Source organism: Tamandua tetradactyla, chromosome 18 (assembly GCF_023851605.1).
Source record: "Tamandua tetradactyla isolate mTamTet1 chromosome 18, mTamTet1.pri, whole genome shotgun sequence".
NCBI classification, from domain to species: Eukaryota; Metazoa; Chordata; class Mammalia; order Pilosa; family Myrmecophagidae; genus Tamandua; species Tamandua tetradactyla.
The window spans coordinates 19,256,491-19,270,965 of NC_135344.1; the positions used below are offsets into that span (position 1 = coordinate 19,256,491).

General features: G+C 37.2%; 1 protein-coding gene across 1 annotated transcript in view; it reads right to left on the reverse strand.

Annotated features, from left to right (window-relative positions):
* PHLPP1 (PH domain and leucine rich repeat protein phosphatase 1) overlaps nt 1-14,475 on the reverse strand; it is a 268,194-nt gene that overhangs the window by 14,784 nt on the left and 238,935 nt on the right. The window contains exons 13-14 of the mRNA XM_077135308.1: nt 5,251-5,381; nt 700-804 (exon numbers count right to left, since the gene is read on the reverse strand). Of these exons, the coding sequence (XP_076991423.1) occupies nt 700-804; nt 5,251-5,381 (236 nt within the window). The remainder of the gene's footprint in view (nt 1-699; nt 805-5,250; nt 5,382-14,475) is intronic.

The following is a 14,475-nucleotide window of genomic DNA, read 5'->3' on the forward strand; positions in this document are numbered from 1 at the left end:
ACAGCAAACTGCTGCAAGCTAATTTAAAATGTAAAAATAGCTTCACCATACTTTATTTAAATATGCCTATAGTTAAGCTAAGATATCCATTGTTGGTGGTTCTAAGTACATTGTTTGTTTTCTTAAATAAAAAATATGTAAAAAAAACAAAAACAAAAACAAAATCCTGTTTTTTAACTTCTTGTTAAAATGTACTTGGAAATTTAATGCTTTTTGTATATATGTTATATTTCACAATAAAAAATAATTTTAGAAAAATTCCAAAAGAAAAAAAATAGCTCCACCCAACACTGACTGGACAATACGGTAAGTGATCTCAAATACAGACTCAAGGCTACTTCTACTTTAATACTAATCTTGTTTTGCTTATAAACTGGCTTCAGAGAAAAATAAAGGGGCTTTTCAAAAGAGCAGGGATGCATTTCAACACTTAGACCTTCTCCCAAACACTAGTCTTACATAGACGTAATGTGTCAGTTACACTGTTTCCTAGCAACATCTCTCACGAAGCAGGGCCTTAGCTTAATGTTCAAACATAAGTCATGGCGTAAGCCTCACTTTGGGGAAAACATCCTCAAATAAATTTTACATGAGAAAAGTGTGTGCTATAGCATTGGGTTTTTTTTTTTTTTTTCCACCTCACTAAAGAAGTAAGGCAGGCAGGAAGCAGTTCTTGCTCCAAAGTTTCATCCAACTTACTTGTTTTTCACCCCTGAAGCTTCAGTGTAGCCATGACTCCAAACAGCTGGGGCTCCTGAGGCATCTCCTACCGAAGGCTGATCAATCTTGAAACAGCGGATATTGCTAATCCGGGAAAAGAGGGAAAGGAAAAGGAGTAATTAAAACCGAACTCATGTGAATTGCTACTGTTATCTTGGAAATGCAAAACACCTGCCATGCACTCTGTACTTACCGTTTATGACTGTTTAATGTGTCTAAAACATTTATCGGCAACTGTTCATCATAATGAAAAGCAAGGGCCGTAAACACAGAGCATGGGAATTGGTGTTTGTCAGCATTACATAGCAGTTGTTAGAGGCTTTCACACTGACTACACTAGAGGGCTGCTCTTTACCAGGAAATAAAAGGACAACCCTCAGTCTTGGCACAAGGAAGCAAATTTTAAGTACTAAGATGGGCATATCCTTAAAACATTAACACCTAGATTTGAAAAAACAAATCTAAGCTACAGTTACATTGGGTTTACGGGACGTGAGAGAATTCTGAAACATTCATCCCTAAATTGAATTTTTGTCCACACCATCTCTTCAAATATATGACAAATATTACTGAAGATTTGCCCTCCCCAGAAGTTTCAAAATTTTTTCTTGCATGTATAGCCATCCATGCTAAGACTAATATCATAGAATAAAGCAAATAAAATTACAAAGTAAACGAGGGATGTTTTAATAAATTACAAGTCAATTACATATATTTAAATGGGAGACTTAAGTTCTTATCCTACTTCGGCTTCCATATGGTATAACTGGTTCAACAGGACCCAAAACAGAAATAAAGGGTAAACTCTCAAATGAGGTTTACTAAAAGCCAGCCTCCTATAAAAGATTCAGTGCCCCAAGCAGGCAGTCAGAACAGATGTGAAGTAGGTTTTTAAAAAGACTGGGTACCACGTGGTGGAATAAATTCTGGTTATTTGCAAGTTGCACTAGCCATTTCCCCCTGCCCCCACTATTATTTAAACAAGAGAAAAAGCATATGTTTTATCTTAATTTAAACAACACCTAGACAATTTTGAACTTAAATTATATGCTGGTATTCATTACTCCAAAATATAACGAATACTGAATATCCTTCCAAAGAACCATTCAGCTCTAAGAAGTAAATCAATAACTAATTAGTATTTATTCCTTCTGATTCTAGAAATAGCTGCTGGCAATTTCTCTGGAATGTAAAACTATTTGATTAAATTTTCTACTCTCAATTACCAGTAAACATTCACTTTTCTCTTTTTCCTAAAAGCTGAAACACACATAAACAATAGGTGATGTCAATAGAAAGCCCTAAATCAAATTAACACCTCATCTTACAACAGGGCTACTATATGTGCTCTTTTCAAAGAGCATATAAAATCAATAAAAGAGATATTAAAAAGAGGTAGCCTACCATTATTTGTTCTTCATATGATCTGTTACCAAACTGTATCCATCTAAAATGGTAAGTAACGTAATGATGGGTTTCTTTCTTTCTTTTTGATGATTAAATATTTTTATTTGACATCCAGATTTCAATCTCACATGTATTTCCATAAAATAATTTTTTTTCTAATGAGTAACTGTTAAGAATTGCATGTTAGTTTCATTGATCCCTTTTTCATTTTCTATTTACAATCTAAGCCTCATATTGTCCTTTCATAATCAAAGTTGTCAGCACCAAGAAGAAAACAGCTGCTAGTCCCCTTCCTTAAAACAACAAAGGGATTATATGTACAAAACATGTTGGGCAGGTTCACGTTTGTACATCACCATTTGTACAGCAACATTTGGTTTCATAAATATAATGAAGAGTGTTCCATTACCAAAGTTGAATATATTCAATGGGCTGGGTTGTTGAACCCGCTGTGTCAGTAACCATGTACACGATCTGCCTTACAACTGCAAAGTGCCAGAATGTACAATTTGAGTATGGAGGGAATCTCAGGCTCTTGGCACAAGACTCTTTATTACAACCATGTTCATTTATTCCCATAGATTGTCAAATTATTTTATGGTATTTGAATTAAATCGTGATCAATGAACCAAAAAATTTTTCAGTCTGAGGTGCCAGGAAAAATGAATTTTTATGCTTAAGTTTCTTCTGCACAACTTTTTTCAGTCTAGGTTCTAATTAAGATGGGGACAAGTTTGATCTGTCAATCCATTAAAGTTTAGGGCATTTACTTCAGAAGTTCAGTTTAGGGGTAATATGTTAGTAGGATGGGCTTCAAGAATTATTCATCTTTCATGTCATTCTCTCTTTACCTATAACTTAGATAATTACTTGTTGTCAAAGTCTGGAAGTCCGTGACTTGGTTTATTTTTCAAAATGATGGGATTCTTAACACATCCCTTAAGGCTATCACTAGAAAAAACTGAGGGCTCATTTCTAAAGACACCTTTTTCTTTTTCAGAACGCATCGCCTTCAAAGAAATAATTCCATTTCCTGATAATTAAAGGAGAAAAATCCTTAAAACCCCTCATAATCCCTTCTTGTGAAGCAACAATTTCTCATTCTCACCTAGGGGAATACAGCGTGGCTGAACAGAGCCGCCTGCAGGGTTTGAATATTCACTCCTGTCCATCTTTAAATGAGTCTGAGAGAGTTGGGGAGCTGGAGCTCACTCAGTCTTCTGAGTCACCATATTCACTTATCCTGGCTCACAGAGAACAAATAAGCCAACCTTCTACGAATGCAAGTAACATATTAGAGATGGAAATTCTTCCTAGTTCTTAAGAACCCATAGATGTTAAACAAAAGGCATCGTTTGTATATGAGTATTATGATTTCAGTGCTACTAATTATTTTTGTAATCTGAGAACATTTACATGCTTCACCGCAGCAGCTCAGATCACCCCAGTAATACAGGCTCACTACAGAAAATTTAACAAACATATTTTCTATTTTATATATACATAAAGTGGGATCATTTTATATCTTTATATATATATAAAGTGGGATCATTTTATATCTATCTATAGTTTTGCATCTCTTTTCTAATTATATTAGGAACATGTTCTGAGTCATTTTATATTCATGCCAACTGGAAGAAATATCTTGATGACTACCCCTGCCTAGAATGAGCACCAAAATTCTGATTATTTCTTTAGAATATACATTTTTTGCAATAGAAAATTCTGGTCTAAATGTGTGAACATTTTCAAAAGCTTAACATTTCAATACAGAGGTCCAAAGCTTTCAATTTATAGTCCTCCAGCAGTATCAATTAGGAAAAAAATGTTATAGCTTGAATCTTTTATTTAGTAGGTCCTTGACAGACTACTACTGGTGAGCATGCTCTTTTCATCTAATTATCTCTACTTCTTTTGTTAACTGTTAATGCTCACTGATTTTCTGTTGAGGGATCCCTTTTCTGACTGACTTACGAGAACACTTTCTACTAAGAATATTAATGCTCTCATTTTCTGTACTTTTTGCTCATGTTTCTTCCTAGTTGTCATGTGCCTCTTGGATTTATCTGATAGATACTGGAATAGACATTTCAAATGTTTATGTATAGGGCGGGCCACGGTGGCTCAGCAGGTAACAATGCTTGCCTGCCAAGCCCGAGGACCCGGGTTCGATCCCCAGTGCCTGCCCATGTAAAAAAAAAAAAAAAAAGTTTATGTATAAAATTATTTGTTCTTTTAGGGTTAAAGTATATTTGGACATAAATATGTAACATAAATACATGTAACAAATATTAAAAGCAATCTAAGCATACTATTTATTTGCTTGTGATTTCCTTTCTTTTGGACTTAAAAGTCCTTTTCTAGCTTTCTCTCTTTATAACCTTTCTTTTCACTTAATATTACACTGTAGAGATCTTTAGAGTTAGTAATATAGCTCTATATCATAATATTTAATGGATGTATACTATTAAATTGTGAAGCATAATTTATTTGATTCTACTGATGTACATTTAGAGTTCTGTGCTGAACATTCTTATAAAGACATCTCTTCTAATGAGGTTACCTTTAAAGTTTTCAATAGTACACTTTAACTTGTAATTCTCTATCAACATCAATAAGCAAATAATATCAATGTATTCCCTCTTCCCCAAAACAAAGGGAGCTAACCATCCCACAGCCCAGTTTTGTTAAAATAATGTGGATTTCACTTCCAATGACTAATTTTCCTACATTACGCATCTTTCTTTAAAATCCTTTTTTAACATTCGCATTAAGTGTCACAACCATATCATCAATAACTATTGGGATTTAAGTTAATGTCTTAGCTGCTCATTATTCTCCACTGTCTTCTATATCCTGACTTCCTGTTATTAATTTTTATTCTCACTCTCTTTTAGTCTGAGTACTTTCTCAAAAGGACAGATGAGTATCTATCTATTTGAATTTTTTTGCCCTCCATTTTAGTGAATTACAGACTCTGAAATATCTTTACTTCAAATATAAAAATACAGCTAATAAGTCAATGGATGCTTCCTATTTTCTGTTTAATGTTTTTACTGAGTTCTAAATCCCGTTGTGCAGTGAAAAATGATGGGCTACGACACTTTATAAAACAATACTTACTTCAGCAGTTCCAGGGTTTTGTGATCTAAGGCAAGACGGGGGTTTCCAGTCAGGTCTAGTTCCTGCAGTTTTGGAGGCAGATTTTCTGGTAAAGTAACTTCACTTAGCTCATTACAGCTGAGGTCCACGCACTGAAGGAGTTAAGTGGAGACAAGAGAGGAGCGGTCTGGAGAAGCTGTTCAGGTAGCCCTACCCTCCCATCCTTCGCAGGTGAATCATTCAGACCATTTACTATACTATACTGGTCAAATGCAGAAAAAGAAGTTTGTTTGTTACTCTACCAAAAACATTTTTAAAAGATTTGCTAAACACAGCAAGAATTTTCACTTTCTTTGAATAACACAAAAGCCATGTTTTTTATTCTCTTCATCTTTGTCCCTTTGTCTCTGCATTCAAAATTAAGCATTACCTATGGATAGTTCAGTAGTTAGAATGCTCTAGTTCCACGTGGGAGACCCGAGTTCGATTCCTGGACCATGTACCCAAATAAATAAATAAATAAATAAATTGAAATCAAATTAAGCATTAAATGAAAACTCCTGAGGATACAAATTTTTCCTATTGCTCATAAAATCTTGGCACCTGTGGTGGCCAGGTGGGGTGTGGTTAGAACAGCAAAATGAAAAGTAAGGGCTCTTGTAAAATAAAACAAAACTAAAACAAATGGAAAACCCATGCAAAATGAGCAAAAGCCAGGGAACAAACATTCAAAATGAGAAGACACTTTCTATGAGAGAAAGAAATCAAGGGAAGCATCACTATGGGGCCTGTCCACAAGAATCCAATACCTGGACTTTCCAATACGTCTTGCCCAATCTCACTCGAAAAACAGCCACAAAAGGACCTCACATTGACTAGAACAAAAATTTCATATTATCTGTCAATGGGAATGATACCTTCTCTCCCATAAAACTGATATATGGCTTAAACGAAGGAAGCTCTAAACTGAGGCTTTGCACTTCTGTTAAAGAAGCAGATAGCAGGATAGAGAGGTCTGACCATGTACAAGGGAGAAGAAAAGTAACTGAGAAATGTTCTGGAAAAGAGAGCATGCAACCTATAACATGGTAAAATGGGGTGGAGGGCATTCAATAATTACCTAGCTTCTGTTAGCACCTTATTAAAAAAAATGCCTAAAGAACCTCTGAAAAATCTCAACATGGTTTTAAAAGGGAATTGTTCCCAAGAAATGCAGAATCTTAACAGTGGACAACAATCTCCCTTTTATTTGGAAAAACCCTTAAAATATTTAAAACTATTATAGATTAAGGGGTGTTGGCTGGGTAAAACAAAAACTCATACTTATGGAGAAATATATTCTCAACTGACTTCAAACAATAAAATGTTTCCACACACATCATGCTCTTGTTCCCAAACAGTAGCAATGATTTAAAAATCATATTGTCATTTTCAATAATTGCTTATTATGAGAGTATTATAAGCATATTACAAAAAGTTGGACCAACCAAAAAGCTTGGAAAACTTATCCTTAAATCTATCACCCTAACACCAACAGTGATAGTAGCATTATGGTTTTTTTTTCACTTGTCCCCTTATCATTGACACCAAAAAAACATTTTTACATCATATATGTAGCTCCAATTTCATTTACATTCCACTTAATCTTCTATGACTTGATTGCAACAATTTTCCAGATCTTTATTTTCATCACATAAAGAGTCTCCTACAACTTTGAGTTTACGTACAATAAATAATCCACTTAACCTTAATAGCAATAATAAGGAAACAGCCACCTCCTTTTTTTTTCCAATTAGAAATAATAGTTTCAAGATAGTTAACTGGACTTCAAAGGAAAACTGCGATAACACTGGTTAATAATGTGCTATGCTGTCAGTACAGTCAGTATACATCAGCACAGATAAGACAACAAATGTGGTTAACACAAATCTACTGGGTAGTGATGAAATATGAGCTAAAGGGCTGACAGAAAGCTGTTGACAGAAACAAAGTCAGAGGTCAAAACATGCGTTTTGGTGAATGATTAATTAAAACCATTTTAGAATAATACTGAATTTTATGAAATTAGTAAAAACTTTTAAAATGTTACCTAAATATTCAGATTTTCAGAGTTCTGCTATATAAAATAGCTCATTCTCTAAATGACCAAATTACAAAATTAGTTTAGTAGGTGTCATTTATAAAGATAATGTAGAGGATGGTAATGTAGGTCCTCTTAGAGATGAGGCTTATGCACTGCCTCCCACCTCCCTTCCATGCCCATTTGGTCACCCAGTCTTTTTTGACTGATTTTTTAATCTATTGTAGCCAGTTCCCTTCCTTCTTGTTCCACTTTCCTGGTTCTACCCTCGTCACGTTTCACCTGGAGTCCTATTACTACATCCTATCTTTGCTTTCAGTCTTGCTTCCTTCCGATCCGCTCCTCACAATGCTGCTTGGGTGATTTCCCAAATGTGGTTTACTCCATCCACCCCCACTCCAGTTTCAGTCTTTCAGGTGCTCCCTACTGCCCCTTACCCTGGCCACCAAATGCCTCAGTTTGTCAAATAAGGCCCTTTACCCCCAACCTTCACAACTTGCTTCCTCACTCACTCTGAATTTCAGCTCCGTCAAGGGATTATAGTCCCTGCTTGTGTTAGGTTCTTATTTGTCTGCCTTTGCACATGCTATTCTCTGTGTTTGGAACTCTTTTCTTTGAGCTTTTTTTTTTTTTTTTTTTTTTTGCCTTTTACCTGGTAAAGTCTGTCTTATTCCTTGTAAGACCCAACCCAATGCCAACTCCACTACAACCCTGTTTCAATTAGAAGTCTTGTGCTATAATTATCCATTTATTTTTAACATCCACCAGACTATTACCTCCTAGAGAGTAAGGATTTTCTTATTCCCTTCTATCCTAAGCACAGTTCATGGACAGATTAGATGCTCAACAAACGCTTTCACTTGAAAGAATGAACAAATGATTGGTACAAGGCAGACAATAATTTATCAAATAAATGAATCTTATAAGAGAATCCTTCAGTAATTAAATCTGTGAAGATGGTGTGGTGGATAAATTGTCTATCCCAGTCTGGTCTTGTTCTGTATTCTAGTGGTGGGAACCCATTGTAAATAAGATCTTTTCAAGATGTTACTTCGATTAAAGGTGGCCTGAATGAATTTTGTTGGGCTTTAATATGAATTACTAGAGTCTTTTATAGAGAATGAAAACCAGTTAAAGGAAGAAGCCATGGGGAGCAGCGAGAAGCTGGAATTCATGGAACCCCAAGGAGAAGATGCTGCCATGTGCACTTTCATGTAATGGAAAAGTCAAGGAACCCCAAAGATTGCCAGCCAGCCCAAAAGATACTGACCCTGGGAGGGAGCAAGCCTTCTAGCTTCTGAAAGCACAGGCCACTAATTCCTCTCACCCAACTCATTGTATGGTATTTATTTTAGCAGCCAGGAAACTAAAACAGATAGAAGCTGAGATAAATTCTGGTCTATAGTAAACTGCATTCAAATGCTTTTTTTTTAAATTATTATTAGAGAAGTTGTAGGTTTACAGGAAAAGCATGCATAAAATAGAGAGTTCCCATGTACCACTCTATTATTAACTCAAATACATTTTTAATGTTATTGTTATTTCTGTGTGAGAGTGTAACCAATTTCTTTAATGACAGATAAGCAGAGAAACACGCCTGTTATACTTGTCTGTGCACACTGAAGGACGTTTGCTCACAGACATCACAGGGGTGGATATGTGGCCTGCTCTCAGTGTCAGCACAGATAGTGAATGCCTTCTTATGGGGACTAGTTCATGTTCTTTTTTATAGTACCACCCATTTGCTTGAGTTACTCAATGAATGCTTGAAAAGAGAATAATTTTAATGGCTATCAACAAGAAAATAGAAACTATTTGGATGAGACTAGAAGAAAACATACCAACACATTCTATGTTGTTTAATATTTGTGCCAATATAGTTAATGCACTAAAATTTTCTTAAAAATACATTTTTAAACAGAATGTTAAATCTGGCTAAAATCTAACAGAAAATTACTTTTCTATTCTTTTGGGAACATTCTAGAACAGAGTTAACAAAAATTACTTTGCTTTAATACAAAATCTGGCAAGAATATGCAAAACAAAATAATCTACCACCCCCTATCATGACAAGTGAGAAGAGTCATGATTTAAAAGAAGTTTTTGTTAATACACTTAGAAAAAAAGCATATAAAAGTAATCAGTGTATCAAAGAAAAAGGGATATAATCCAATGCATCGATTCAGTGTCATTATCACAAAAGCTGCAATATTTTAACATGATGTTTTCCTCACAAAATGTTAATGAGTAGGCATAACAATTTTCATACTAGTGTATTATATATTATCTGCCAAATACTTGTCTGTACTGCCCAGAAAGCGTTAACTTGAATAATACAGCAGAACATCTGAGCTCCCAGAGATTTTTCCACACTTTCTTTCTGTCTTTCCTTCAGATTCCACCTAGTCCACAGCTTGACTGTGCTTCCCAACAGCGCTGACAGTTCAAAACTGGGGCTCCCACTCAAATTCTGTATTTCCTTGGTCTGACAAGGGGAAAACTACGATGTGAAATATTTTCATCCTTGGAAGAGGTTCACTATGTTGATTTTGAACTAATAAGAAGTAAATCCAACTATTCATGCAAAAGAATATTTATTAAGCACCTAAGTGGCAGGCAATAAGCCAGGCATCAGACACAGTCCTGACCCTTCAGGACCCTCAGCTGGTGGGGAAACGGTCCACGCAATCTCCAGCTGCGTGAGGACTTTGTAGCCTGAGTGTACATGCAGCCACTGGGATGGGGCAGCCCTGAGACCTCAGCGAGGGCTGACCACAGCAGGGGAGTTTATGAAGATTCAGACGTAAAGGCAGCCAGACATGAGAGGACAGGGACATCTAGGAAGAGGTGAAACCACGTGCAAAATGGAGGGGACAAGAACAGTGCATGGCATGTCAGAAGACCTGTGAGTGCCCTGGTGTGGCTGCAGACTGGTGGCCCTGACAGCAGAAGACAGGGCTGGAGAGGCAGGTGGGGCCAGGTCCTGTCTCCTGTACAGGTGGGTATAGTAATTCCTGCTCTTAGTTATGCATCTGTGTCTGTATATCTAGCTCTCTCTCTCTCTCTCTCTCTCTCTCTCTCATATTTACACAAAGAAATGATCTTTTCAGTCAAGGGAATCTATTCCAAATACCTCATTTTCCCCATCTTTAACTGCCAAAGACCAAAAAAACCCCTCAATTCGAGACACCTGTCATCAACCAAAAACATATTATCAAGGTACTTCTAAAAACATAGATATTGAAGAATTAGAACATTTTAGCTTAGTAGTAAAATAAATAAATATGTTTATCATTTCTCAAAATATAAGTTTTAGTCAAATTGTCCTAAAACTCTTATAATACTATATGCTTTCCTCATGTTGTAAAAGGCCAAATGATCAATTAATGTGGGATGTTTGTGCATTTAAGTAGTAAGCCAGTCTGACCTCACCTTCTACCCCACATATAGTCTCCAAAGCCAGAACTGAAGTGTTATTTTCCTATATAAAATAAAACGGTGTTTCTGTATAACTGCACAGAAGTATATTTTAAAGTTACACCTCCCCACCTTTCAGGGAGCTCTAAAAGAAGGCCTTTAAGGGTGCATGGTTGGTTCCGTGGTAGAATGCCTGCCTACCATGCGGGAAACCCAAGTTTGATTCCCGGACCATGCACACACACCACCCTCCTGAAAAAAAAAAAAAAGGCCTTTAACCTTACGTAAAATGTTGCTTTTAAATTTACATACCCTCTTTCTGTGATTATTCACAACTGGATTTTAGACATAGGAAAATCTTATTGGTAAGAATCTGAACTGAGAACAACTATTAAATAACCAGAAACAGTACAGAACAGTTCCTGGGGCCACGTCAGTGACCAGACACACAGCGTACCCCAGTTTGGACCAGCTGGACCCGCTGCGAGCACCCCCCCGAACCGTGAGTTCCCAAAGTTGCGGCGGCCAGCGCCCCTCCCCCATAGGCCGCTTCCCAGAGGGGAAAGGAAAGGACTTTACCAGCAGCAGGGACTGGGCACAATCAAACGCCAACTGTGGAACTAATTAACAAATTCTGACTACTAAAAATAGGCCCCCAGCTTAGGTGAACCTGATCAAAGCGGAGGTTGCTCATTTTTGCCCTGGCGCCAAGGGGGCAGGACTGACAAAAAAAGGGGGAAAAAAAGAGAAGGAAACAGAGGTTTTTGTGGCTGTGTATCTACAAAGGCTTGACTGCCTCTGGATACAGTGGCAGGACTTTTCAGGCTGCAAATGCCCCAGGCATAGGCAGAAGTGAGCTCTTTGGGGGGGCTTATCTGGAGCCTGTGCCTTCCCCAGGGGAGGGGTGAAGCCCAACTCAGGTGGAATCCCTCCATCAAGGAATCCAGACACCAGGGCTTGGTAACTTGAAGCCATTAAAACCAGCCTAGAAACTCTCCTCTGTCTCCACCATGCCCCCAGCAGGGAGAGTCTGCCAAAGTTAAAGGTACCGCATCATCTTATGCTGGTGGGACCTGCAATCAGACAAGCGCCACATACTGGGCAGGATAAGAAAAACAGAGTCCAGAGACTTCACAGGAAAGTCTTTCAACCTGCTGGGTCTCACTCTCAGGGAAAACCGATGCAGGTGACTTTTTCCTCCTGACAGGACGCCTGTTTGGTCTGGGAAAATCTGGCTGGGGTCAATAATATCTAAGTAGACCCTCCTAAGTGTGTGTGGGGGAAAGGCACCACACAAGCAGGGCAAGAAACAAGAAAACAGGAACTGAAAAATTCTCCTCTGTTAAACAAAACTTAAGCTAAAGGTCCAGATAAAGCTGAACGGAATGTCAAAGAACAGATAGACAACAAATTCATCCAGCAAGAAAACAAACAAGAATTGAGGGGGGATATAAAGAAGGCAAGGAAAGAACAAAAAGAAGAAACTGAAAGTCTGAAAAAACAAATCACAGAACTTATGGAAATGAAAGACACAGTAGAAGAGATGAAAAAAACAATGGAAACCTACAATGATAGATTTCGAGAGACAGAACACAGGATTTCTGAACTGGAGGACAGAACATCTGAAATCTGACAAGAAACAGAAACTATAGGGAAAAAAAGGAAAAATATGAGCAGGGACTCAGGGAATTGAAAGACAATATGAAGCGCACGAATATATGTGTTGTGGGTGTCCCAGAAGGAGAAGAGAAGGGAAAAGGAGGAGAAAACCTAATGGAGGAAATTATCACTGAAAATTTCCCAACTCTTATGAAAGACTTAAAATTACAGATCCAAGAAGTGCAGCGTACCCCAAAGAGAATAGATCCAAATAGACATACTCCAAGACATTTAATAATCAGAATGTCAGAGGTCAAAGAAAAAGAGAGGATCTTGAAAGCAGCAAGAGAAAAGCAATCCATCACATACAAGGGAAGCCCAATAAGACTATGCGCAGATCTCTCAGCAGAAACCATGGAGGTGAGAAGACAGTGGGATAATATATTTAAATTATTAAAAGAGAAAAACTGCCAACCAAGAATTCTATATCCAGCAAAACTGTCCTTCAAAAATGAGGGAAAAATTAAAACATTTTCAGACAAAAAATCACTGAGAGAATTTGTGACCAAGAAACCAGCTCTGCAAGAAGTACTAAAGGGAGCACTAGAGACAGATACAAAGACAGAAGAGAGAGGTGTGGAGAAGAGTATAGTAAGGAAGACTATGAGTAAAGGTAAAAAGAAGGAAAATCAGATATGACATATAAAATCCAGAAGGCAAAATAGTAGAAGAAAGTACTACCCATGCAGTAATAACACTGAATGTTAATGGATTAAACTCTCCAATCAAAAGACATAGTCTGGCAGAATGGATTAAAAAACAGGACCTATCTACATGCTGTCTCTACTCAAAGGACATGAGGCCAAGGACACAAATGGACATTTACACACCAATGTTTACAGCAGCATTATTAACAATTACCAAGAGATGGAAATAGCCAAAATGTCCATCAACAGACAGTTGGCTAAACAAACTGTGACATTTACCGATAAGATGGAATATTATGCAGCTGTAAGACAGAATAAAGTTATGAAGTATGTAACAACAACAAAAAAAAGAATCTGAACTGATAAAAATAATAATTAGGGCAAATATTTGTTTTTAAAAGAGATCCTCCATCTACCAAATAGTATTCTTTTCCTCTAAACAGTGAATTCCCTCATTCACTAAAGTGAAAATATTTTCAAAGTTTGACTTTAAGAAAGTGCATCCTGCATAAACTGAGCATTCTTTTACATCATTCTTGAGTCTTAAAAAAAAGTGATTATGTGTGCTTTTGGGGGCACTAAGTTACAGATTTATAGGGAAACTAGCAAATGTTGCTGGGGTTTCTGTTTTACTCAAAGGTTGTAGAGGGTGTAATTTTAGCATGAAACTTTAGATCCAAAAAAGAGACTTCAAATGTATTCATCAGAAGCCAAGTGAATTCAAGGTTGTATCCCAGCTTTCTGGGAGTAGAGCTCACTTCCTTCATGTTTAGGAATAGAAGAGTTTGGCATCACATGACCACTTCATAGCCTACTTATTTTTAGGACTCACAGTCACAAGTGCTCCTTTCTCCATGAGTATCTCTAAAGGGGATGAGCTCACAGAGGACCAGTCATTTATCTATACATATGTGCAACTGTCTTCCTAAGATGGATGTGCTATTTTGTTAGAAAGATCTGAAGTTTTTGTTTTTTAACTAGAGTTTAAGAAACAAAAACAAATCAAACAACTAGCCTTAGATACCTCATTATAGCACTTTTGAAAGAGAGAGAATATGCAGCCACAGATTCCTATTGACCTGTTTCTGGGGAGGCAGGGAGCAATGTGGCTTAATGGCCACTCCCTTGCAGACCTTGCTTCTTCTTTCCTTAAACCTTATTTGGAGCCCTGCCCTAGACAGGAATTGAAAACATACCGTCAAAAATGCTCTCTAAAGAACTGTTATCTAGCCAGATTCTAAGAGTATAATGACGACTGCTCATGGTTCCTGGTTTGGAATATGCATTACAGTTGGTTGGATGATGCTTATAGTTCAAGTATTCCACACGGCTGACACCTAAGTAGCCCCTGACCTGCCTTCACTTCCATGACCCTACTTCCCCAAAGAATTATTCCCTTTCTTTCATCCAGTATGACCCAGCCGTTTCCCCATATTCCTCACG